Source organism: Geotrypetes seraphini, chromosome 7, assembly GCF_902459505.1.
Source record: "Geotrypetes seraphini chromosome 7, aGeoSer1.1, whole genome shotgun sequence".
Classification (NCBI taxonomy): domain Eukaryota; kingdom Metazoa; phylum Chordata; class Amphibia; order Gymnophiona; family Dermophiidae; genus Geotrypetes; species Geotrypetes seraphini.
The window spans coordinates 27,684,294-27,709,855 of NC_047090.1; the positions used below are offsets into that span (position 1 = coordinate 27,684,294).

Consider the following 25,562-nt stretch of genomic DNA (forward strand, 5'->3'; position numbering starts at 1 on the left):
CTTTCGTGCAATTTGAGTGCCCAATGTCCCAGTCTATTCCTGGATAGTTGAAATCCCCCATAACCACCACTCTTCCACTTTTGCTCATCTGTCTCAGTTCGGCCTCCAGGTCCAGGTCGATTGCGTCTGGCTGTCCTGGTGGTCGATAGTACAGTCCCAATTTGATGTCAGCTCCTTCCCCTCCTGTCAGCTTAACCCATAATGACTCCAGACCGTCTGCCCTTATTGTTGATTCTGTTCTGGATGAAGGAATAGAGTCCTTTATATACAGTGCTATTCCTCCCCCCTTCTTGTGTGCCCTGTCCCTCCTGTAGAGTTTGTACCCTGGTAGGGCCACATCCCATTTGTTGTCCTCCGACCACCATGTCTCTGTGATTCCAATTATGTCTAGGTCCTTATTTCCAGCTATAACTTCTAGCTCCCCCATTTTAGTCCTTAGACTCCTAGCATTTGTATATAGGCATTTTAAGTCCCAGTTTGTTACCTTTTCTTTTGGATCTACTCTTGATTTGTTGCTTCTGTTTGTCTCCTGTGCTGCCTCTTGTGGTCTGTCTATCCTGTCCTCTGCCTGCTTCTTTGTTCTTTGATAGCTCTCTGGTTCCGGCTGCTTCCTCTTTGTCTTACTCTTTAGCTTTAATTTCCCCTCGGGTCCCTGTGCTGCATCTTTGGGTTTATGCCCATAAAGCGTCCATTTTGTCTCTAGCCCACTATTTCCAGTTCCTGTCTCAGTATCCTTGCTCGATACTGTGGTCCGATGTGTCGAGGTCCGATCGACTGTCGGCTTTCCCCTTGTTATCAGTTTAAAGTCATGTCTATGCAGGTCTGGATGTTATGTGCCAGCATCCTCGTCCCAGCCGTGCTCAAATGCAGTCCATCTTTCCTGTAGAGTTTGTTTTTCCCCAGGAAGGTTGACCAGTTCCGTACAAAGAGGAAACCCTCCTCGTCACACCATCGCCTTAGCCATCCGTTTGTTGCCTGCAGCTCGGTCTGCCTTCCATTAGCTTGACATATAGTGGAATTGAAGCTATGGGTCTGTAGTTTGGATGGTTGATCTGTTGCTTCTTTTGGGTCTTTCAAGATCGGGGTGACAATGATTTCAGAGAGGTCTTGGTGGAAAAGACCATCTGTAAGCATGGTTTGTATCCATTGCATGAGGAGAGTGCGGAATTTTAGACCTGAGGTTTTAAATAGGTATGGAGGGCATTGGTTGAGGTCGCAAACTGCGTGGCTGTATTTTTTTTTATAGAGTTTGTTAAGGTCGGACCATTGTATTGTGGAGAAGTGGGACCAGGTGCTATCTGCTGCAGCTGATTCTTTTTCTCTGTGTGTGTGGTGGGGGGTATTGTGTGTGTGTGTGGTGGGGGGTATCTTCTAGGTGGGTTGGGGTTCCTGCAAAGTTTGACCTGGCAGTTGTAATTTTGTTTTTAAAGTATTCAGCTAAAAGGGTGGCTGAAGGGTGAGGGTTGTCGTTTTTGGCTAGGTAGGGTTTGGTGTCTGAGTTCTTTTAGAAATTGGAATAGTTTCTTTGTGTCTTGGGCCTCTATGCCTATTTGGTTTGTGTAATATGTCTTTCTTTTTTCTTGTAATTTGTTTGTATTGTTGGTTTAGTGTTTTCCATGCTGCTCTTGTGTGTTCTTGGTTACTCTTTCTCTATTTTCTTTCTAGTCGTCTGCATTGTCTTTTAAGTAGGAGTAGTTTGTTGTTGAACCATTTATGCTGATTCTATTTTTTGTTTGTATTGGGGCTAGCTCGTCTAGGGTAGTTGTACTTATATTGCACCATTGTGAGATGAAGTCTTTGGGGTCACATTCTTGGATTGTAGCATCTGTTTTATTCCAGAATTTGGAGGGGTCGATATATGTACGTGATTTGTAGGTTAAGCTTTGGGATTTTGGTTTGGTTTTGCCTTTGGCCCAGTTGATATTAAAGGTATATGTGTAATGGTCTGAACAGATGGATCTGGACCATTTTCCATATGAGGTTTGAATCTCTGGTAAAATGGGCTGTTGGGTCATGAAGGATGCAATGTCTAGTTGGTGACCTTTCTCGTGTGTGGTTTGTGGGTTTAAGATTTTGTAGATTAAGGCTTTGAGGTAAGATAGTAGGTTTTCTACTTACTTAGAGGTATGGTCTTCGAGATGGAGGTTTAGATCTCCTAGGATTAGGTTGTAAGTTGCCGTTAGTGAGTTTCAGTATATGAAATCTTCAAATTCTGGTCTTGCTGTGTTCCAATTCCCTGGTGTTATGTAGCAGAGCATGCAGGTTATGGATCTTTTTAGTGTGGTGCATGAAAATTGGCAGGCTAGTAGATCCATTTATGGGGTGGACGTTTTGTCTAGTATGTTTAAATTTAGGGAGTTTCTGACTAAGATGACTAGACCTCCTCCTCTTTTATTTATTTTTTTCCCCCCTGCAGATCACTGTTATCTTGTATCCCTTCAGGCGAACTTCCGTTATCCTGGAGTCCGAGTCTAAAGTTAGCCAGGTTTCAGTGAAGAAGAGGCAGTCTAGCCTTTAGTTTTTTAGCCAGTCTTTTATGTTTTCTGTCTTTGGGCCTAGAGCTCTGATGTTTATGTAGGCACATGTTAGTGTGGTGTATTCTGTTTGCGTACTATTTGTTGCTTTTGGGTAGGGGTTGGGGTTGGTTGGGGGTGTGGTTTAGTCCTGGAAGGGTTTATTGGTCTTCTACTCCAGCTAAGAAGAAAAAAATTTAAAAAATTTAAATTGAATCAGGTTGGGCAGACTGGATGGACCATTCGGGTCTTTATCTGCCATCATCTACTATGTTACTGTATTGGTGTGATGATTTGGTGTGATGATATGCAGGTCTGGGAGTTTGTTTCTGTCTGTAATGGTTCTCCTGGCTGGGTGGTGAATTCTATTTGTAGTTGAAATAATTGGTATTGGGGAGATGTTGTTTGCTGCAGCCTTCCAGTTGGTTAGGAGCAAGATGATCAGTAGGATAGTTTGTGTTTGTGGTATAACATAACATTGACATAACATTATACTTATAGACCGCGTTACCAAAAAGTTCTGCGCGGTTTACAAAAGATTATAAACATTAAACATAATCGTATATTTCATTGTAAAAGATAAGGAAGAACAAAATGGCAGAGCCCAAAGGAAAGGGGGGAACTTTTAAACAAGCAAGGTTTCCCACTGAGTCCTCCGTGAAGGGCGGAGTGCTCTCCCACGCTACGTACTTCATTTATTTAAAGAGCAAAGTTATCTAACACCCAACACCCATATTACCTATGTAAAAATGTAACTGTACCCTAAACTTAATTACTGGTTACACCTCCTTTAGCAGCAATAATTGCAACTGTTTCCTATAATTTGATATGAATCATTTCACATCACTGTTGAGGAACTTGAGTTACTCTTCTTTGCAGAACTGCTTTAATTCAGGCATGTTTGTGAGTTTTTGTGCATGTTATTGCCCTTAAGAATTTTCTCGTACAGTGCAGAATTGATGGCTCTTTTTGATAATGGCAACAAAACATCACCATGTCATCACACTACCATGTTTACTATGTTTAATGTTGGTGTGATTTTCTTACTGTGGGATCTCTTAGGGAGAGGAGGAAATAGTGGATGCTGTAGGTGGGCAGACTGGATGGGCCATTTGGCCTTTAGCTGCCATCATGTTTCTATGTCACAATGGTACCTGCATTGTACAGAATGACTTTTGATTTGTCCATAGAAAATTACCCCAAAAGGCTTAGATATCATCTAGGTATGTTTTTGCAAGCATGAAACAAGCACAATATTACTGTTCGATTGCAGGAGTTTCCACCTTGCTGCTCTCCTATTAATTTCATTTTTGCACAGTCTCTCTCATTGTGGAGCCATAAACACTGACCTTATATGAATTTAGAGAGGCCTGCAGTTCTTTGGATGATGTTCTGGGAAATTTTGTGACTTAACACCAACAAAAAAAATGCAACTTCAGGTGTCTCAATCCTAAAGGCACATAGCAATAAACATCTGGTGATTCAGAAAGCATATATGTAACAACATATGGTATATGACATATGAAAGGGAAAAAAGACCTTGGAGACCTTAAATGTCAGAACTTGTGTTTTAAAGTTCTTTGCTCAAACAGGTCAAATCTCAATCATTGGTCTTAAAAACTCCCCAGTTGTGCATTTAATATACAGTATTATGTATCTTTTCAAACAACAATTTTTAATTCATAAAGAAAGCACCATTATTTACTTGAAAGAAGCACTTATCTGCATTCATAGACATCGTCCATTTCACCAAGTTGCTGAGGCTTCATCAGGGATTCAAGTGCTGAAAACCTTTAAACATGGCATAAAAGTGCTTCTGAGGAAAGGCCAATATGTCCTTTGTTATAATTCTGAGGATTCGGCAATTTTTATTCCAGCAACACTCGGTCTGTTATATGCAAGTGGAGGAGTAGCCTAATATTAGAACAGTGGGCTGAGAATCTGGGAAACTGGGTTCAATTCCCACTGTGGCTCCTTGTGATCCTGGGCAAGTCACTTAGCTGCCTATCGTTCCCAGTACAAACACGTAAGGTTGTGAGCCCACTAGGGACAAAGAAGGTACCTGCATATAATAAAAAAAATATAAACTTTTTGGTTGTACTACAGGCTGTATATCAAATTCATGACCCTTTCTGTCATCAAGATACATGAGTCTAAAACTGCATAGGAGGTCAAACTCGTATAGTAGTGTGGTGAAGGAGTGAAATACCTGATTGCCGAGTCATCAGAGACCACTGGTTATTGAAAGTTTGTGAGTGACTTACCGGAGCTGCAGCGGTAGGAAGCACTTCTCCCAAGCAATGCTGTTTCCAAGACCTCCTCCTGTTGTGTATTACCATATTTATTGCTCCATAAGACGTACTTTTTTTCCACCCAAAAGTGGGTGGAAATGTCGGTGCATCTTATGAAACGAAGATACAAATTTTGACACCCCCAGTTCCTTTTTAAAACTTCCCCCTGTCGTAGCTTTTTAAAACGGATCCATGGATTCCCTCCCCCCCCGTAACTTTATAAACCGCTTTTTAAAACGAAACCCTGCGCCCGTCCGTCATGTGGTCTCTTTGGTGGATCACCCGCCGTACATTTTAAAAAGCAGCTAATAGCCTGGTGATCCAGCAGTGTGTCGGCCGCCAGGAGCAAGCTCTCTGCGCTCCTGCTTGGGCCGCGCTGCCTTCTGAATGGCAGTCCCATGAGAACTGATGGCAGCCGTTCAGAAAGCAGCGCAGCCCAGGCAGGAGTGCAGAGAGCTTGCTCTTGACGGCCGACACCGCAAAGACTCCATGGATGGCGGCTTGATTCCGGCTTTGCTTGGCGCCACGCTATAAGTGCTACAAGTGTGCCGAGACCGCTCATGTCCTTTATACCTCCTCCCCCTCAGGTCCCATTCTAGGTACTGCCGGGGGAGGGAAGACCTTCATCACCGCAGCTACTTGAACCAATGGGCCCTCCCCCTCAGGGCCCATTCTAGGTACTGCCGGGGGAGGGCAGCCCTTCGATGCCGCAGCTGACTGAGAGAAGAATGTCAGCAACTGTGACCAATCTTAAAAAGGAACAAAAGGCTCCGGGGGCTAACAAGACACCTCCCTTACCAGTTTGTCAGAAAGCCAGCGTATGGACAACAAAAAACGGCCCGAGACTCCTGCTTCTGCAAGGTCTGTAAGGGAGGCCTCGTGGGCACTGTGAATGCTTGCAGTCCTCAATCTTGACACATCTGCCAGGATTAAAAAAAGGTACGGGGGGCACCCCTGCCCACCCGCCCTGTGCCCTGTCCCTGCCTACTTCTTGACCACCAGAGGGGGGACAGGGTGCAGAGCTTGGCAAGGAGTGTGGGTTTGGATCCAGAGCCTGGCAGGGAGAATTTTTAAGAATGTGTGTTTTCTTCCTCTAAATCTAGGGTGCGTCTTACGGAGTGAAAAATACAGTAGTTATTAGCAGAATTCTAGTAGCCAAAAAGAGTACTTAAGCATAAGAGTAGCCATAATGGGTCTGACCAATGGTCCATCTAACACAGTGTTTCTGCAGTGGCCAATCCAGGTCACCACTACTTTGCAAGAACCCAAATAGTAACAACATTCCACATTACCAATCTCAGGGCAAACAGTGGCTTCCCCCATGTCTGTTTCAATAGCAGACAATGTACTTTTCCTCCAGGAACTTGTACAAACCTTTTTTAAAACCAGTTATGTTAACTACTCAGTGTTCTCCCTAGCGGTTTATAGCCGGGTGCTCCGCCCGGCTAATTTAGGTGAGCGCCCAGTTGTCAAAATTTTTTTAAACCCTGGAGCATGGGTTCAATTCGCTGCAGGCTAAGGCAGGAGATAGGGCAGCAAGTTGAAGGAAGGGAGGGAGAGAAGCAAGCTTATGTGCGTGGTGAGTTGTGCCTAAGGAGGGAGGAGGAGGCGGGGTGGGCTGGTAGGACGGTTGGTTTTTCTGTTTGCCTCTGGAAAGGGGGGGGTAGCGTCTGCGTGCTTGGCCCCTCTTAGCGCTCGTTGTTGCGCTGCGGTGCAGAGCGGGCGGTGAGTCCTTTGGCCAGCCAGCATATTACTGCGGAAGAAAAATAAGAGCCCCCTGGTCTTCAGCCACGAGTGCGTGATTCATGGTCATCCTGCTGGGACTCATGTTCGAGGTATTGGGAAGCAACTTCTGTAACGAAAACCCCTGTCCTCACTGCCTTGTCCCAGCGTGCTTAGCAGCGAACCACTTGTAGGGCTTACCAAGTTTCTAAAGTGTTATCCCACCAAACTGAGGTTAACGGTTTTACTTGCTTTAGGCCTTCCTCGCTGCTGGGTCCTGCCTTCGCAGAAACAGAAAGTAGGCAGGACCTGGCAACGAGGAAGGCCCGAAGCAGGTAAAAACAGCAAGTTGTAAGCTTCCCTCTGTCACTGACCTATGGAAAATAGGTCAGCGATGGAGGGAAGCTCACAACTTGCCTAGTGACTCTGCCGACGGGTGTGTGACCTGGGAGGGATGGGAAGAGAAATTCTGCTGCTGCACCGAATGGGGGAGGGGAGAGAGAAGAGAAATGTTGCTGCTGCTGTACCCAATTTTTGGAGGGGGAGGGGGAAGGGGAAGAGAAAAGCTGGTGCACCCAATTGGGGGGGGAGAGAAAAGCTGCTGCTGCACTCAATTGGGGAGGGGAAGAGAAGTGCTGCTGCAGCAGCACCCAATTGGGGAGAGAGAGGGGAGAAGTAAGACCAGAGAAGGGAGAGGAGAGGTATGAGATGCCATTGCCAAGACCATGGGAGGGAGGGAGGGAGGGAAAGGAGCTACCAGACCATGGTGGGGGGAGAGATGTCAGCACATATGGGGGGAGGGGTGGAGGGAGATGCCAGGGCATGGGGGAGAGAAGTGAAAGAGATAGAGATGCCAGACCATGGGGTGGAGTGGGAAGGAAGGAAGGAAAGGAGAAGAGAGAGATGCCAGAGCATAGGGAAGGGGGTGAAGCTGAAATGAATCATGTACAAAGGAGAGAAAGGGCACAGGGTATACAGTTTATTGAAGGGACATAGAAAGAGGAAAGATGCCATATGGAACAGAGAGAGGGTGAACACTGGATGCAAGGGGCAGATAGAGGGTGGACAGTGGATGCAAGGGGCAGAGAGAGGGTGGACAGTAGATGGAAGGGGTATAGAGAGAGAGAGAGGGCAGAGGCTGGATGGAAGGGACAAAGAGAGGACAGATGTTGCATGGAAGGGAGCGAGGACAAACGCTGAACAGAAAGAAGAGAGTGAAGAGAAGATGATTAAAGCAGAAATGACAAAAGGTAGAAAAAAAATTGTTTTGTTGCTCTACGTAGAATCAAGTAGTATTGTAACTGTATTGATTAAAGTTTATAAATAGGAAATGGAAATAAGGCAGTTTTTTAGGGACTAAACCCCTTTCCTCAGGTCAGGATAGGATACCATAACAACAGGGGTGCCCAAATGATCGATCGTGATCGACCAGTAGATCGCAAAGGCAATGTGAGTTGATCGCGTTGCCTTTCCATTCTTTTTCTTCCTGCCTCCCTGACCAGGCCAGGCATGTACAAGCACTGGACTCACAAGACTTCACCTCCGACGTCAATTCTGATGTCGGAAAGGAAGTTCTGGGCCAGCCAATCGCTGCCTGACTGGCCTGAAACTTCCTCTCCGACGTTAGAATTGATGTCAGAGATTAAGTCTTGTGAGTCCGGCGCTTGTATGTGTCTGGCCTGGCTCGGGGAGCCAGCAGAGAGAAATCGGCATGGTGGCTTAGAGGGTAGGGAAAGAATTGGGGAAGTGGAGAAATCGGTGCGATGGCTTGGGGGGGCAGGGGGAGAGAGAAAGAAAGAAAGGCAGAAATAAAGAGGGGGGGCAGGGGGGAGAGAGAAAGAAAGAGAGACAGAAAGAAAAGGGGAGGGACAGAAAGAAAGAAATATTGGATTTACAGTCAGAAGAAGGAAATGCAACCAGAGACTCATGAAATCATCAGACAAAAAGGTAGGAAAAATGATTTTATTTTCAATTTAGTGGTCAAAATGTGTCCGTTTTGAGAATTTATATCTGCTATCTATATTTTGCACTATGGCCCCCTTTTACTAAACCACAATAGCGGTTTTTAGCGCAGGGAGCCTATATGAGTATCGAGAGCAGCGCTGGGCATTCAACGCATTTCCCTGTGCTAAAAAACACTATTGCGATTTAGCAAAAAGGGAGGGGGTATATTTGTCTGTTTTTGTTCCTGAGGTGACATTGCATAAAGTCATCTGCCTTGACCTCTTTGAAAACCCACGGAATATAAATAATAATTAACATTTTCTCTGCGTACAGTATGCTTTGTATTTTTTAAAATTTTATTGTTTGTAGATCATTTTGACTTGGTCATTTTAAAAGGAAGTCATATTGAGCATTGGAAAATAATAATAATAATTAACTAATAAAAATAGTATACATTTAGGGCTCCTTTTACTAAGTAGCGATAGTGGTTTTAGCTTGTGCTTAGCACGCGCGCTAGACGCTAATGCCAGCATTGAGCTGGCGTTAGTTTTCCCGCATAGTGCAGGGGTTTGCGTGCTCTGAAAACACTAGCGCACCTTAGTAAAAGAGGGGGGTTAATTTTCCCCACCACCAAATTTCCCCATCCCACCCCACCTGGCTACTTTTTCATGCCACCCGGCTGGAAAAAATTTCTGGGGAGAACACTGCTACTGTTACCACATCCTCTGGCAACACGTTCCAGAGCTTAACTATTCTGAGTGAAGAAATATTTCCTCCTACTGGTTTTAAAAGTTATTTCCTTGTAACTTTGAGTGTCCCCTAGTCTTTGTAATTTTTGATGGAGTAAAAAATCGATTCATTTGTACCCGTTCTACTTCTATCAGTACTTCTTTCCAGCTGATTGCTTTCAAAGGACAAAATATATACTAAGAGTGGTAAGAAAAATGGGAGGAAAAAATAACGAAGGGATAAAAACAGAGGGAACAGAATGAGGGGGGGGGGGAAGCCAGGCAGGTTGAATCAATGCACTGCAATACTGTATGTATAAAAAGCCAGGCTCATTCAAAGGAGAGAAAGAAGAGCACAAGCAGTCTTTTAAGGTAGGAAAATGGAATTGAAGGCAGGGGATAAGGAAGATGTACATTGGGTAGAGTAAAAAACATCAGAGAAAGCAAAGTGGTTGTGTGCAAGTAAATATCACCAGCAAGATAGGTCTCAAAAATTTCCTACTTTGCCTTGCCTATTTTTTTGTGTACATGTTTGCTTATAGGTACGTCTCCAAACATCATGAGATCTTCGGGTACAAGAACAACTCGTATCTATAAGCTTTTTTCCATCATTGAGAGGAATCAAGTCTATTAATAAAATTTCACACTCCTTTCCAAACTTACTATCTGCGGTATGGAATGGACTACCTCCTCAAATTAGATCGTGTTTATCTCTTAAGATCTTTCGCAAAACTTTAAAAACTACTGTTTCATCGCTTTTTAGGCAATAGCTCCAATGAATGTTAATGGATATTTCTTTGTGATCTAATTATGTAAACCAAATCCAACTCCTGTTTTAGGTATCCAAGACTAAGAATTAGATTAGATTTACTGGCACCATGGCTGACCCCTCAAAAAGCCCTGCACATCAAAATTAATGAGCATACATTGTACTGGGCTAGTGAACTTAACCTGAAATTGTATGCTTTGCTGTAGCCTTGACCTTCTCCCAACATAATGAAGCTTCCATCTCAAAGTTCATATATTAAATTTTGGAGGCTTGAGCTTTTAGTATAAATGACTGCAAAATTGTTATCAAGGAAGATAGAGATACAATTTTCTTTCTTTCTTATCAGAGGTGTCAGCTGTTATGTTGTAATTAGAGCCACAGATGACAGTACCTCTACATTGAAAATTAATGAGGCAAGCTGTCATTTGCCTACACTTATCATTGCCAGAAAGGGCACACACTTCTGAAAATCATTAACTAGATCAAGTTTGCAAAGTCCTCATTTTATCAACTGCATTGAGCCATCACAGTATAATTAGTAAGATAAGCTTGGGTCTACATGTATCTACAGTAACTAATTAAAAATCAAAATGCATTTTAGAAGCAGATAACTTAATGTAAAGAAGTGCAAAAAAATGTTTAAATACAGTCATCAGCTAATACAAATATATAAATTGGTAAAAAATTTTTGTCATCTGCAGAATTCTAATAGCCATATGGAAAAACTGGAAAAACTAGATTCATTTATTATTTAAATTATCCAGAGATGATGCACTTAAAACGTTCAACGTCATAAAAGTTCATTCTCTATATTTCTGATCTGTTTTGCTCTAGTGGTCTTAAGGTCGATTACCTGAACCATGATAACAGTGAACTTAGCTTTACTAACATGCGTTACCTGAATACCACAGTTCAGTAAAGACAAGTAGAATTTTCCTTGCGTTATCAAATATTTGCTGTAGTTGAGAAAGCTGTGTGTTCTGGCCACTGCAGTGAAGAGTGGTGCCCCCCTCTCACCAATCTTATGGGCTCCTATCTTTAAAAGGGTTGCAGGGTCCTTTGATTCCTTCTATACTACCTCCACAAAATTTCCCCATAGACCCTTGAGCAACCCCATTTCTCCCAAGTCCTCCTGCATTGCTATCCAGCCAATAATGAGATTTTATAAAACGTTTCTGATTAAGCTCTGCCTCTTCTTTTTTTTTTTTTTTTTTTGAGGGGAGGGGGGAATTAGTAAAAGTTCTTCCTCAACCCCCTAGGCTCTTCCCTGCTTACCATTAATCCCTATGTCTTTGACAGCAACAGCAGTCATATTGTAAGGCTTTCACAGTCCCCATCAGAGCTTGGGGAGGGGGGACAGGGCTGATGTCTTCCACACTAACCCCAGCCCCACTCACTGCGTAAATCCCTATGGGGGCACTGAACCCCATTTGGCTGACTCTTCCCTGCAGGTGCTATGCTCTGCAGGGGAGACTGGGCTCTGACTGCAGCTCCTGTCATGCTGGAGTCTGATCTGGAAGACATAGTTGACTTTTTGGACCCCCAGTTGCATCTGGACTAATTCTGAGACAGACCTCCATGCTCTCAAGAGGAGGTGCAGGAGCATTTGCCTGTCATTCGGCTGTTGTGATGGGAGAAGCTTACCTTATTAGCTTAGAGAGGCCCAGAGCCTCTGATACTAAGGGTCCTTTGATCAATCTGTCAGAGGGATTCTCAGACTTGGAGGGTTTCACTGAGCCCTTGAAGCATTTTATGTCATAAGGCACTCCCATATGATGCTGGTGGAGAGAGAAACTGTGGATGGGACTTTCTGTGAGGTCCTTCTGGAGGAACGTGTATGTTAAAATTCAGAAGTGCAGTCTGTACAGCCTGAGGCTCATTTTCAACTATTAGGTTTTGTGGCAGCTACTCTGGAAGTGGTACCTGGAACATGAATCCACATGCCCCTTTCAGTCAGAATTATTGTCTTGCTAGGCACCAGCCTGTTAGGATTTCTATGGTCAGATCCCACTCCTGGTCAGAGTGTGGCACAGTTTGGACTGGTGGGACAGTTGCAGTCATCTGCTTTGGGGGTTCTGTTGGACTTGTTGGGATTGAGTGGTAATTACCACCGATGCAGACCTGCTCGGCTGGGGAGCTTACTGTCTGAGCAAGGTGCGCAGGATTACTGATCCCCACTAGAGACCTCTTGGCTCATCAACTGCTTGGAGACCTGGTCAGTCAAGTTGGTACTGATGGAATTCCTCCCTGTTTTATAGGGGGAAGAGTAGTTCACATGTTGTCAGATGGTGCCACAACAGTGGCCTATGTCAACAAACAGGGCTGCACCAAGAGTCAGATGATGGCAATGGGCAGAGGAGAATTTGCTGGTCTTTCCAGCAATCCACATAGCTGGCAAAGAAAGCTTTCAGATGGATTTCTTCACTCAATTTCTGCTGGATCCAAGAAAGTGTGAGCTGTGTCAGATTGCCTTTCAGCTTCTACTGGACTAGTGGAACCAGATAGCCTTTAACTTCATAGTCTTGAGCAGCAATACCAAGATAAGAATGTTTCTTCATTCGTTGGAAAGAGACAGCCTCCCAAAAGATAGATGCCTTGGTTCAGCAGTGGCCTATGGAGAGCCATTGTATGTCTTCCTGCCTTGGCCTATAATAGGCTTAGATACTACACAGGATAGTGCGACATCCCTTCCTGGTGCTCCAGATTAGCTTCAAAGGTCATACATGGCTCTAGTTTGCATGTTGATAGATTTCCTCTTCAGAAGATTTGGTGTTGATCTGTACTGTTCCTCCTTTTCTTCTCATGGTGATTTTCCTTTTCATGTGAATCAGGAGGCATGTCTGCCTTCTTTTGTGGATGGGGGATCAGACACTACTGCTAGAAGACTCCCAAGCTTGACATGCACAGTATTTTTCTTAGGCATTTGTGGGAGTGAATGAGTTTTACTTCAGTGTTCATCTTTGTTGTTTTTGATGGCCCTAGGAAGGACCAGGCAGTGTCTGAAGCTTCCTTTGAATCAAGGTGGCCATTGAGGCAGCCTACATTTGCAGGGACAAGAGTCCCTTCAGTATTGAGAGCTCACTTGGGTACAAGCGACCTCCTGGGTGGAAGTCTGGGCAGTTTTTTTCTGGAGCATATTTGTCAGCCAGCAACCTCATTGATTGTTGCTCCATTCATTTGTGAAGCATTACAGATTGGTTGTGCTAGGAAGAGCCTGTTCAAATTTTGGTAGAGCTGTCATTCAGGAAGCCTCATCTTCCTCTGCCCTGCAAGTCTCCTTATGCACAACCACCTTTTTTTTAAGGATGGTGCAGCCCAGATTCTAAAGAAGGTGAAATTTAGTCATTTTTGTTGTTTTCCTTTAGACCAGGGGTGTCCAACCCTTTGGCTTCCTGGGTCGCATTGGCCGAAAATAATTTTTCTGGGGCCACACTAATATTAGCTGATGAGCCAAAAAAAGGTTGAGCAGGTCCCAAATTTGCAATCACTAATATAGATGTATGTATGTAATAATAAACTTTCATTAAAGGGACACTGGAGAGAAACCCAAAAATGCAGTAATACTTACCCTGACTGAGTGATCCTCCACGTACACCGCTGACAGTGGGAGCAGCCATAGGCTTCTGCATCCCCATTCTGATGAGCAGGAGCGCGCTCCTGGTTCTCCCATTCACTTCTAATACAGCTACGGTGAGCCTCTTCAGAGGTGAGCCTCATCAGAGCGGGGATGCTGAATCAGCTGTCAGCAGCGCACATGGAGGATCGTTTAATCAGGGTAAATATTACTGCTTTTATGGGCCTTCTACTTTGAGTTTAGGCTCCCTCAAAATGAATATCTTCCCCTGCTGTAGCTAGTAGGGATCCCCAAGCCTCACCAACTGACAGCCACCTCCTCCCTCTCTAACTTCCCAAGTTCTGCGGCTGGCTGCAATATTGCAGAGCTGCTGCCTTCCATCCTCCCTGCCCCCCTTGGCTTTCATGCATGCATGCAATATCTTGCAATATGAGTACATACAGTATACACGCGTCACATCATAACAACTGAGCTGATGGTTCTTCCCTCTCTGACGCTGCAGGAGTGTAGTGACTATTCTAAATGAGCAAATCTTGCAATACAAGTACATACAGTATTTTGTATTAAAGTTTTTGGGTTGTGGAACGAATCGTCTGAGTTTCCATTATTTCCTATGGGGAAATTCGCTTTGATATACAAGTGCTTTGGATTACAAACATACTTCTGGAACGAATTATGCTCGCAAACCAAGGTCTTACTGTAATTCAAAAAGTGCAAGCACTACTTATCTTTGCTTCAAATCAGAGTGAAAACTTCACAAAGTGATGCAAGCACTGATACAACCTATTTTTGTGCCATGTTTTATTGTACCCTGCACAGAACTGTCAGATGTAGCAGGTTATACATTTTTTAAATAAATTAAATATAAATGCATGTGACCCCAATTATAAAGCAACTACATTGGTTGCCGGTAAGGTATAAGGTTCAATATAAAAGTCTTGATGTTAAATGATTTTAAAAAGGCAGAAATAGTCAAGGTTCAGAGAGTAGTCACTCCACTGTAACTCCCTGGGTAACTGACCCAACGTCTTGTAATGTAATCCAACTTTGAACTGAATACTCAAAAAAGCACAAGCAATTTCTGCTAATAAATCCCAGAATTTTAGCTTTAGGTGTGTTAATTTTGTTATTAGAACTTTAGATATATTTTTTTTGAATAGTCTTAGTTATGTTTTTGAATAATAAAGTTGTCGGTGAAAGAAAATCCGACTCTTCAGGAGATTGTTGGTTCTTCCAAATAGACTTTGTGTTATTTTATAAACTCATAGTAATAGACTATTATTCTCCTTTATTATATTTTCCTGGGAAATTTGAGGATTATTGCCGCCTTTTTCTATATAATAATAATAAAAAATGTATTCTTGTATACGGCCCAACCACAAAGTTCCAGGCAGTTAACAACAAAGAAGAACTGTACAATCAGTGAAAGGTACATCAGGTTAATAAAAATGAGTGACAAGAAGAAGATTACATAGTTATTTAACAAACTTATCAAACAAGTGTGTGTTTAAAAATTTTCTAAAAATGTTATAAGAATCTGTTTGACAAATAAGCGGGCTTAACCAAGAGTTCAGTTTGCCTAGTTGAAAAATTTCTTGTAACGACAATTCATACCTGAAGGATACATAAACATTAACTTATTATGAGTGGTTTTTTAATGAAGTATAAAAAATAAATTGAGAGGCTAGATATCCCGGAGCCAAATCTAAAAGAGATTTAAAATAAAGACAGCCAAATTTAAAAAGAATACGTGCCTCAAAAGGCAACCAATGTAATGGCTGATAAAATGGGCTAATATGATCATATTAAATTAAGCGCACTGCCGTATTTTGTACTAATCAAATACATTGTAAATTTTTCTTAAATGATGCAAAATAGACGATATTACAATAGTCGAGGACAGACAGAATAAGAGACTATACCAAAATTCTGAAAGAAACAAAATCAAAATATCTTTTGATAGTTCTGAGTTTCCAGAGGGTCATAAAACATCTTTTTATCTTAAGGTCAGTATGATCCTCAACTGTCTATCTAGTGTAACCCCTAAAATCCTAATAAAAGGAACAATTTCAAAGGTTTGATCAAGATCTGTTTGTCTGAAATGGTATTGTTTGGGCTGGCAAGAAAAAAAATTTGTTTTGTCTGAGTTAAGTTTAAGTTTAAATCTAAACATCCAAAGTTGTATCTTTGCCAAAATTTTGGCAATCTGGACTTTTACATCCTCAGAAAAAGATGACATAGGCAATAACACAGTAATGTCATCAACATAGATATAGAATTTGACTTTAAGTTTTTGCAAAAGATTAGCCAGGGAATTCAAATATATATTGAAAAGAGTAGGTGACAATGGGGATCCCTGAGGGACGCCAGATGGATTACTCCAGGTGAATGAGTATGTCCCAGTAGAATATGCTTGATAAGATCTACTGTGTAAAAATCCTTCAAACTATCTACAGGCATTCCCAGTGATTCCCATGGTCTCCAAGCAAATCAGTAGCAAATCATGGTCAACCAAGTCAAACGCACTACTCGGATCTATTTGTAGAATCAAGACATGTATACCTAGGTTAAATTGCGTGTGAAGATACTCCAATAATGATGCAATAACTGTTTCAGTACTGAAACCAGCACGGAAACCCGACTGATAATCCATGCAAAATATTAAATTTATCCAAATAATTAACCAACTCAACATTTACCAAGCCCTCTATAAGTTTCACAAACAATGGAATGCTAGCCATAGGCCTATAATTAGTTTTACAGGTAATAGGCTCCTTTGAATTTTTGACAATGGGAGTAACTACAATATGACCAAGATCTTCTGGAAATCGTCCCTCATTAAATAAGAATGTAATCCATTTAAATAATTCAGTTTTAAACTTGAAAGATGCGTTTCTCAATACATTGGGAAGACAATTATCAAGCCTACAATTAGACCTAGTGTACTTCCTAAATAGTTTACAAAAAAGGAACCAGTCTGGGGAATTAAAATTAGACCAGTTCATGTCTGTTCTCGACCCATCCAACAACAATTGCATCATCTCAACCCTGTCCAAATTAATAAATGACCCAAAATCAGATCTTAACCGAATAATTTTGCATTTAAAAAATTCAGCCAAACAATCCGCAGTTGGCATACAATTCGAACTTGGTCGTTTTTTAGATTCAGTGTCAAATAAATTATAAACCAATTTAAATAATTCTTTACTATTGGTGTTGGCTAATCTAATTTTTAGATGCATAATATTTGGCTCATTTGTCAATAATTAAATTTTTATATTCTTTCAGATTATGTCTCCAGGAAACCTTATCCCCCTGTTTACCCGATTTTAACACAGTTTTTCCATTTTCCGTAATTTTTTCTTGAACAATAACAGTTCCTCATACCATTTATTTATGGATCTTGATCTTTTTGAGTACGTTTTCAATGGTGCAATGGTATCTAAAGTCAGGTTCCTAAAACTATTCCACTCATAAAAATTTATCAGCACAATCTAATTCCTTCTTTAATTCATAATATGCCTAGAACTCTACTGGATTAACCGTTCCTCTACTAGCAATTATTATTCTATTGTCAGAATTATCAACATGTTGATATGGTTAATTTTTCCTGCTATGTAATTTGTAGTTCACACAAACGATGGTACAGTATTGTGTGATCTCTTGTATCTCCTAATAATTGAAGATGAGATATACTGTCAGAAATAATTTATTTATGTTAATATCTTCCTTTGGCAGTTATGATTTCTATTTCAAGATTATGAATATTTCAAAATATTTTTAATGTAAATATAAAATAAAATAACTTGGATACCTGGATACACTTAAAATACACTAAAATGGTTCATTGACATGGAAACCTTTGTAGGGTCATGGTTTGATTATGGGTACTTGGACGATCAGGCTTTTTGATCGTCCAAGTAGCCATTTAGGCCACTTTTTAGATGTTTTTTTTTTATTATTATGAACCTCATAAGGTAATTATGGTATTTATAGAATTGAAATAATTAAAAGAAATAATTGATTTATTATTAAATAGCTGGTCTAATTTTTGAAATATTTTATAATGTGGAGATATGTATACTTCCATCAACATTTTTACTTCTCAAAATCATGTATAACTCCTGACTAATTTGGTCTCTTGAGATCTGGAACTTAGAGTAGTTGGTAGTGGAAATTTATTTGCTCATCTTTCTGGCTATCACATCCACCTCTGCTGGAATTGTTTGACTCTCTGATAAAGGCTTCCTTTTCTGATATTACGCTTGCATGTTTATGTTTATTTTTCATACTATAGTATATATAAAAAAATATCTACACAGCAAACAATTAAAATATCAAGCAGAGGGAGAGTAAAATACAACACACTTAAAATACATTAAAATGGTTCATTGACATGGAAACCTTTGTAGGGTCATGGTTTGTTTAACTGTAATTTAATCTAATGACATATAAACCACCTTTCCAAAGTCATCAAAACATTTTTTAGTATAATTACATGGAAACTGCATTTGCAGTAACTTTAACTCTATAGAAGGTTATGTTTGTGTTTCTCTTTGTATCTTAAATTACATTTTGTTATATCCAACATGATGTCATAAATATAAGTTCACAGTATGGGCGTAATTATATCATGTGGAGGGAAAAGACACCATCTGTCTCTCATTTTGGTTACCATGGATTAGCCACATGCACCCTTTTTGCTCAAATTATAGTGATTCAAATGGTGGCTTTTAAGTTCAAGTTATGCATATGAGCTTTCCAAATGATATGTATCTACTTATGAGGAATTTAGGAAACGTCTGAAAACACACCTGTTCCTAAAGTATCTAGACAACTGATCTTCTCTTCTCTCTCCCCTCTATAGCGATTAACTTGTTCTATTGATCACTCTCTCCTCAAAAATGGATTTCCTGTCCTATTAACCCTCTTTCTTCCTCCCCTCTTAAAGTCAATCGATTTGTACCTTTGCATAATCTTTGTAAACCGCATAGAACTTCACGGTATTGCGGTATATAAGCTGTTATTATTATTATTATGTATCGAGAGAACTATATCTACTTTACAGAAATTATGGTGGGTATGTTTTATATTAAAAAAAAAAGTTATGCTATCATTCTGTTTTTATACCCACTTCCATATTGAATTTTCCAAAACCAATCGGGGGAATTTATTAATACTGTCCAGGAAGAATGCCAGATCCTGATTTTGTTGATCTGTTACTTTGCTCTTATTATTGTCTCTGGTTAATTTACCAGTTTTTACTGATACAGTTCTCACTGAATGTGGAGCTTTTGGTAAAATACGTTTAAGGCAGGGATCTCAAAGTCCCTCCTTGAGGGCCGCAATCCAGTCGGGTTTTCGGGATTTCCCCAATGAATATGCATTGAAAGAAGTGCATGCACATAGATGTCGTGCATATTCATTGGGGAGAAAATTTTTTAAATGTATTTATTTAAATTGCCATTGCCAATATTGCCATATAGGTTTTAGATCACTTATTGATTGATTGAGTTGAGATTTATTAACCACCTTTTCATGAAGTGATTCACTCAAAGCAGTGTACAATACATTGGCACCTGGGACAATGGAGGGTTAAGTGACTTGCCCAGGGCGCAGGCTAGGATTGAACTGAAAACCTCAGGGTGCTGAGGCAACAGCTCCAACCACTGGTCCACTCCTCTCTTCTCCATAGAATGTACCCTGTTAACCTGTGTCTCACAGCATAAGAGTAGCCATACTGGGTCAAATCAATGGTCCATCTAGCCTAGTATCCTGTTTCCACAGTGGCCAATCCAGGTCACAGGTACCTGGCAAAAACCAGCAACATTCCATACTACCGATCCTAGAGCAAGCATTAGCTTCCCCCATGTCTTTCTGAATAGCAGGAGGGAGTGGGCATCCCTTCTGCTGATTTTCACTGGTACAGTGGGGGGGGGGGGGCGGGGGGGGAATTGGTCCCTGGTGCTGTTCGTCGGGGACATCAGAGGGCTTTTTTCTTTTTCTTTTTTAATGAGACAGATATTGCATCTGTGCCCATTAAAAAGAAAAAAAGAGGGGGTGAATTATTGGTAGGACAGGTAAGCGACTAATCTTGACCAGTTGCTTTTTTGGTTTGCTAAAACCCATCACTTTTTTTTGTGTGTATTGCCGAGTGTTGTTAGTGCATCAATCACTCGGCTAGTTTGTGTAGCGTTTTAATATTAAATAGCTAATTTGCATGGCTGTATCATGAAAATGGGCAAACAAGGTGAAAAACTTGTGGTGAGCTTTTTTTGTACAATGTGATTGTCGCTAAAGCAGTCAAAACTGGTTGAGCAAAGATTGCCGACTAGTGCATCTAGTTCTTAGGGCTAGATTCACTAAGGACACCAATCGTGTCCCGACCAGTTTGCGATCACTTTGCGACTCCTACCCGATTCACTAACCTTACTCTCGATCCGATCTGTTCCCAATCTGTGCATGCAAATGAGGGGGAACGGCATGCAAAGTAGGAAGGACGTGATTCACAAAACAATTTCAGAAACACCGACTGGGCTGCCCGATCAAAAATTAAGCGACGGCTGAGGACGAGTCGCTTGTGTAGAACCCCCTGCTCTCTGCCCCAATCTTCCTGCTGTCTGCCGCCTCACTCTCTGCCCTGACTCTCCTGCTCTCAGCCGCCTCGCCCTCTGCCCCGACTCTCCTGCTCTTGGCTGCCCCGCTCTGCCCCAATTATCCTGCTCTCTGCCTCGACTCTTCTGCTCACGCCCGCAGTGCGAGCCTGTGGATTTAACCTGCAGGTTTAAAGCGGGTTAAAACCACAGGCTCACGAAGTTTAAAAAAAGTTTTTCTAGCTCTCTACCGCCTCGCTCTCTGCCCCAAATCTCCTGCTCTTAGCCGCCCTGCTCTCTGCCCCGATTCTCCTGCTCATCCCTATAGAGCGAGCCCGTGGTTTTAGCCTGCAGGTTTAAAGTGGGTTAAAACCATGGGCTCGCGAAGTAAAAAAAAAAGTTTCCAGCTCTGCTGGGCACGGAGGACCAGCGCATGTGCAGACCATCTACAGGCAAAGAAGATGGTCTGCGCATGCGTCAGGATCACTCTCCAGCGATCTGTGTGGTCGGTGGGGACATTCCTCCAATCGCCCTCATTTGAATAAGGACCCGTTGCGGATCAGTCGGCCTGCTACGGATCGCATACAGATCAGGCAGGTTAGTGAGTTTACCCCATAGTGAGTTTCAACATGTATAGCACTGTTGATATGAGAGGTAAGCTGTTTACTTGCATGATTTGATCCATTAGAAGCTTCTAATTTCTTTTAAACCTATTAATTGAATTACAAAAGTTGTTTATGTATTGAACTAATTAGGTACCTGATTACTAAGCTTTCTTATTGGCTTCATACTCTGATTTGTGAAAACAAAAACACGACCTGTCTGAGTGGAGATAAAAACAAAACAAACACCTGGTTTGTACAATGATATATAATGGTAGGATTTTGTGAAATTGTATACAGCTTAAAGCAAGTAGCAATGAATGATCCCTTAAAGCTGGATCTATTTACTGCATTATAAATTTAAATTCTGTTATGTCCCTTCTGGATTCCATGGGCTAGTTACAGTTTCTAGCTGGGTGTTTAATCCCAATCCACACAATCCCAACCCACAATCCAGGAGTTGCAGAAATCCACAAACTTTCTGAGCATGTGCTCTACCCCCTTAGCCTGAGAGCTAGCAAACACATCCAGTTACAAGTTCTGCAAGCAATCCGTGCAGAAGTCTTTGCAGTTGCTTTTCTTCTGTTTTTCGCTTAAAGTTCATTTTCTTGGTGGCTTCACTGCCTTGAGACCACTTCCAGGTGGTCCCTTGTTGGAGGAAAGGACACAGTCCCACGGTGCTGGACTACTGCTTCACAGAGAAACTCTAGTGGGTCTGTGGAGTCAGCCTGCTGTGTGCCACCATTTCTAGACTCGGGATCCCTTCCCCTGGGAGACTGCTTGCCTATTACGGGTTTCAAGTGCAGGCTGTATATGTCTGGAGTGAATCCCACCCTGGTTTCAATGTGCAGGCTGCCATTCCTGCCCCCGACCATGTGGACGAAGATCCGCGGGGTCTGTGTCTGGTTGGCTGGCAGTCCCAAGATTTCAAGTCTGGATCCATTTGGAGCTGTTTCTGAGGCAGAAAATCCTTTTCCTCCACTCTAATGCTGTTTAAAACTACTGACAGTCTGGCACTGCATAACTGTGGATAAGCCTCCATTATCTCCTAAGGGAACATCGGAGGTGTCTTGTAAAACTATTTTAAAGCTGTCTTTCATAGTTTCTGAGGGTAGGGTTCAGGTCCCCCACATCCCCAAACCCCTAATTGCTATTTTTTATTTTTGTTTATTGTTGCCGTTTTTGGCACAAATTCATGAATTTGTGACGGCCATCTTGGATTTTTAAATCGATCTTTTTTTTCTAACTTTTATTTCTTCCTCAAAAACCCCTCGATTTGACACAAAATCATTTGGGATGGACTCCCCAGCTCCTAATCTGTTAAATGTGGACATTGATTGTGCCAGATTACCAATTGTGTACCGCGTGCCGTAGCATGCTGGGGGAAGGGGGCAGGAGCTTCGGAATTCACCACCTCTGAGTAATCTTAGGCTGGAGAGCTGGTCTGGATCCGTGCCTTCTGAAGAAAATCTTGCCCAGAGACTGTCCTGGAGTCCTGCGCAAAATGCCTGTGTTCTGAGTCTGGGGACTCTTTTGGCGCAATGCATGCTCCTCAACAGAGCCCTGCCATGGTTGCAGAGTGGGCCTTTTTACTGGATTTTATTCAGCTCCTCTGAAAGGCATATTCCTCAGACCCCGCTTGTTTGACGCAGCCAGCGGGTGTGTCTGGCTTTTTTGGTCTGTTGCGCCTATGATGAAGCTTCCTCTTCGGGAGCCCTCTCGTCTGGCTGTGCCAGACCTCGATTGCAGTAGTTGCCATGCAGATATTATGATTCTTCTGCCAGTGTCTTTATTTTGGATCCGGCTGTTGTCTTTGCTGAGGCTGGTCTCCTCAGCTTCCCTGAACATCCAGATTTGGATGCTGACCCTTCTTCGCAGATTTTTAAACAAGCTTCTGTCTGCCTCTTTACAGAGCTCCATTTGGATTCTCCACCTTTCATTTCTCAGGCTTCAGTCCTGGACCGTTCTTTTGTGCCCTTTTTTCCATTCAATCCACAGCTCCTTGGTCGGGTTTCAGAACAATGTGATACCCCTGAAAGCTCTTTCCGACCTTCTAAAGCTATGTCTATGCTTTTATCACCTGGATCCTGATTTTTGGCAGGTTTGAACAACAAGAGGTAGATTCCGCCATTGTGCAGGTTATCCATCGCACAGCCCTCCCTAGTGATGGGGGAGTGAGGTTTAAGGACTCTCAGGAACTCATGTAGGTCTCTGTTGTGAGTACAGCAATTACCTAGTTACACATTGATATGTCTTATTACAAATTATATCTTCTACTTTTCTGTGCTGCAGTTTATTCCAACTTTAAAACAATCCCCTCCTTTACTTCCTCATTCAGTTTATTCCACAAAAATAATCATTTTATGAGTATATGTATTATGTTACAGGATAATAATGTAGCACTGAGGGAAGACAAGGCCGTAGCAGAGAGACTGAATTCTTTACTTCATTTTGAGTTTACCTCATTCATTATATTTATGTTTATATTTGGTCATTTTAATATTGTTATGTTAACAAAATTGTAAGTTTTACATTGAACTGTATTTGCTGAATCCCAATAAATAAATTAGTGATCAGGGTTCTGTGCAGCCTTTAGGTGGTTGAATTTTAATCTGTACATTGCTTCGTCTGTATTTATGAGCTTGTAAGCTGTATATTATAACTTATAACTTATAATAAATAAATGCATAACTAACTGAAAGATTTGATAGTAAGAAGGGTCTGTAAAGGAATGGATTGTGGTTTAAGACTCTCTTCCCCCCCTTTGTATTTGTTTTATTTCTTTATGTATTCCTTTTTCCCAGTGATGTGGATTTTAGATTTAGTTTTCATTGATTTTTTTTTTTCCTTTTGAACTATCCATTTCTTATTTATGAAATGTAAATTTGAGATTCTTAACAATAATTTCTGTGTAACTGACTGCTTGATCGCACAACTTGTATGTTTGCAGGCCACCAAAGTCAAGTTTCTAACTGGAAAACATGAAAAAATTTAAAAGACGACTTTCTCTCACGTTGCGTGGAAGCCAGACTATTGATGAGTCGTTGTCGGAGCTGGCAGAACAAATGACAATTGAAGAAAGCAGCAGTAAAGACAATGGTAAGTGGCCATTTTAGTTCATTGTTAAGAATTTACTTTTTCTGTATTCTTTCAACCTAATGGAAGTTGGAAAAAATATGTAAAGGGAGTCGATAATGTCAGACAAATGGATAGACACCCCACAAATTGACCTGCCCCAAAACTAGTTCCCCTACCTCTGCCCACAAACATATTATTATACCAGATTAAGCTATTGGGAAACTGCACATACCGTGTTTCCCTGAAAATAAGACAGTGTCTTATATTAATTATATTAATTTGGGGTCCAAAAATGCACTAGGGCTTATTTTCAGGAATGTCTTATTTTTTTCATGTACAACAGTCATCTCTCCCTTCCTCTCCTCTACTCCAATTCTTCCTCTTTCCTTTCTCCCCCTCCCCTATGTGCAGCATAATTCCTCCCCTCTCACCCATCCCCTTGTGCAGCATCTTTCTATCCCTCCCTCCCATACCCCTGTGCAACAGAACCCCACCAACCCTCCCACCGTGAGATCGACGAACCTCTGTTCCGAGGCCTCCAAAAACAGGAGCAAGCTATTTTCAGAACCATTCCATCACATGAGAACATCGTCAATAACACGTACCTCCATTTTCATCTGGTTGGAAAAAAAGAACAGATTAAGCCAGATAAAGAACCATGGTGGCCCCTATGGCTATTCCTGAAGCCTGTTCATACAAACCCGGTGCAAGCTAAACAGTTTTTTTGTTAGCACAACATACGTATGTCATGCTTATCCAACTATGAAATGTGCATATACTGTATGTATGCACTGGGACAGTTGCATATGTGTCGGAAGGGTTAGCCTTTCTAAGTGGAGGTAATTTGCAAGGTTGTGGAAGGAGCAGCTTACAAGATACAATACACATGGTGGAGCATATGCAGTGTGGGGGAGATAATTTGCAGGGTAAGGGGGAGCGATTTGAGAAGGGGCTAGTTTGAAGCATGTGAGAGTGGAAGCAGCTTGCATATTGGTGTAGCACTTGGGAGTAGTTTTGGGGGTGTTAGTTTGCAGGTGCCTAGGTTGATTTTTTTGGGGGGGGGGATTTTTGGGAGATGGCATGACATGGATATAGTTTATGGGTAGGGCAGTTTGCAGAATAGAGAATAGGGAGAGATAGTTTGAAAAGAACTATGTCTCATCGTATGTAAATTTTTATGCTACATAAGCTGGAACTTCATCTCCCATAGAAATAGTTTGGGCCTTTTTTTAATTAGGGGAAACTTGTTTCCGTGGAAACCTCCCTCCTCCCCCCTGCCAATTCGATTGGCCCCTTTGAGCTTAAATGTGTTTTCCCACGTGACACGTTTCCTCCTCTTTCTATTAAATTTCAGATTATTTTGCACCCAGACTGACATTTTTCAACAATTTGTATGTAATTCTTTCCAACTTCCTTTTGTTTAGAAAGAATAAAACTTCTAGGCCTCAATTTAACAATCCTCTTCTAGTGCAATGTGTCTAGGGTTACCAGATGTTTGGAAAAACCTGGACATGTCCTCTTTTTAGAGGACTTTCTGGGTGCCAAAACCTAGTAGTTTGTCTGGGTTTTGGAAAGCCACAAGCTCAGGACCACATCTGGAGGATCTCTGAACATGTGCAGATGTAATTCAGTGTCACACACATCCGTGTATTCTTGAAGGCCCTTCAGATGTGGCCCGGAGTCAGGAAAGAAGAGACGCGTTTTGTATGGGAGCCGAACAGGACATGGCTTGGGGTGGAATGGAGCGG

General features: G+C 41.9%; 1 protein-coding gene across 4 annotated transcripts in view; it reads left to right on the forward strand.

Annotated features, from left to right (window-relative positions):
• Positions 1-25,562, forward strand: part of CDK17 (cyclin dependent kinase 17) — a 220,656-nt gene that overhangs the window by 57,846 nt on the left and 137,248 nt on the right. For 3 of the 4 annotated variants that reach the window (XM_033951159.1, XM_033951157.1, XM_033951156.1), the window contains one exon: positions 23,687-23,835. In XM_033951159.1, coding sequence (XP_033807050.1) covers positions 23,718-23,835 — 118 coding nt within the window. In that variant the 5' untranslated portion in view covers positions 23,687-23,717. Of the gene's footprint in view, positions 1-23,686; positions 23,836-25,562 lie in introns of those variants that run through there. The other variant, XM_033951158.1, reaches the window with a different exon arrangement.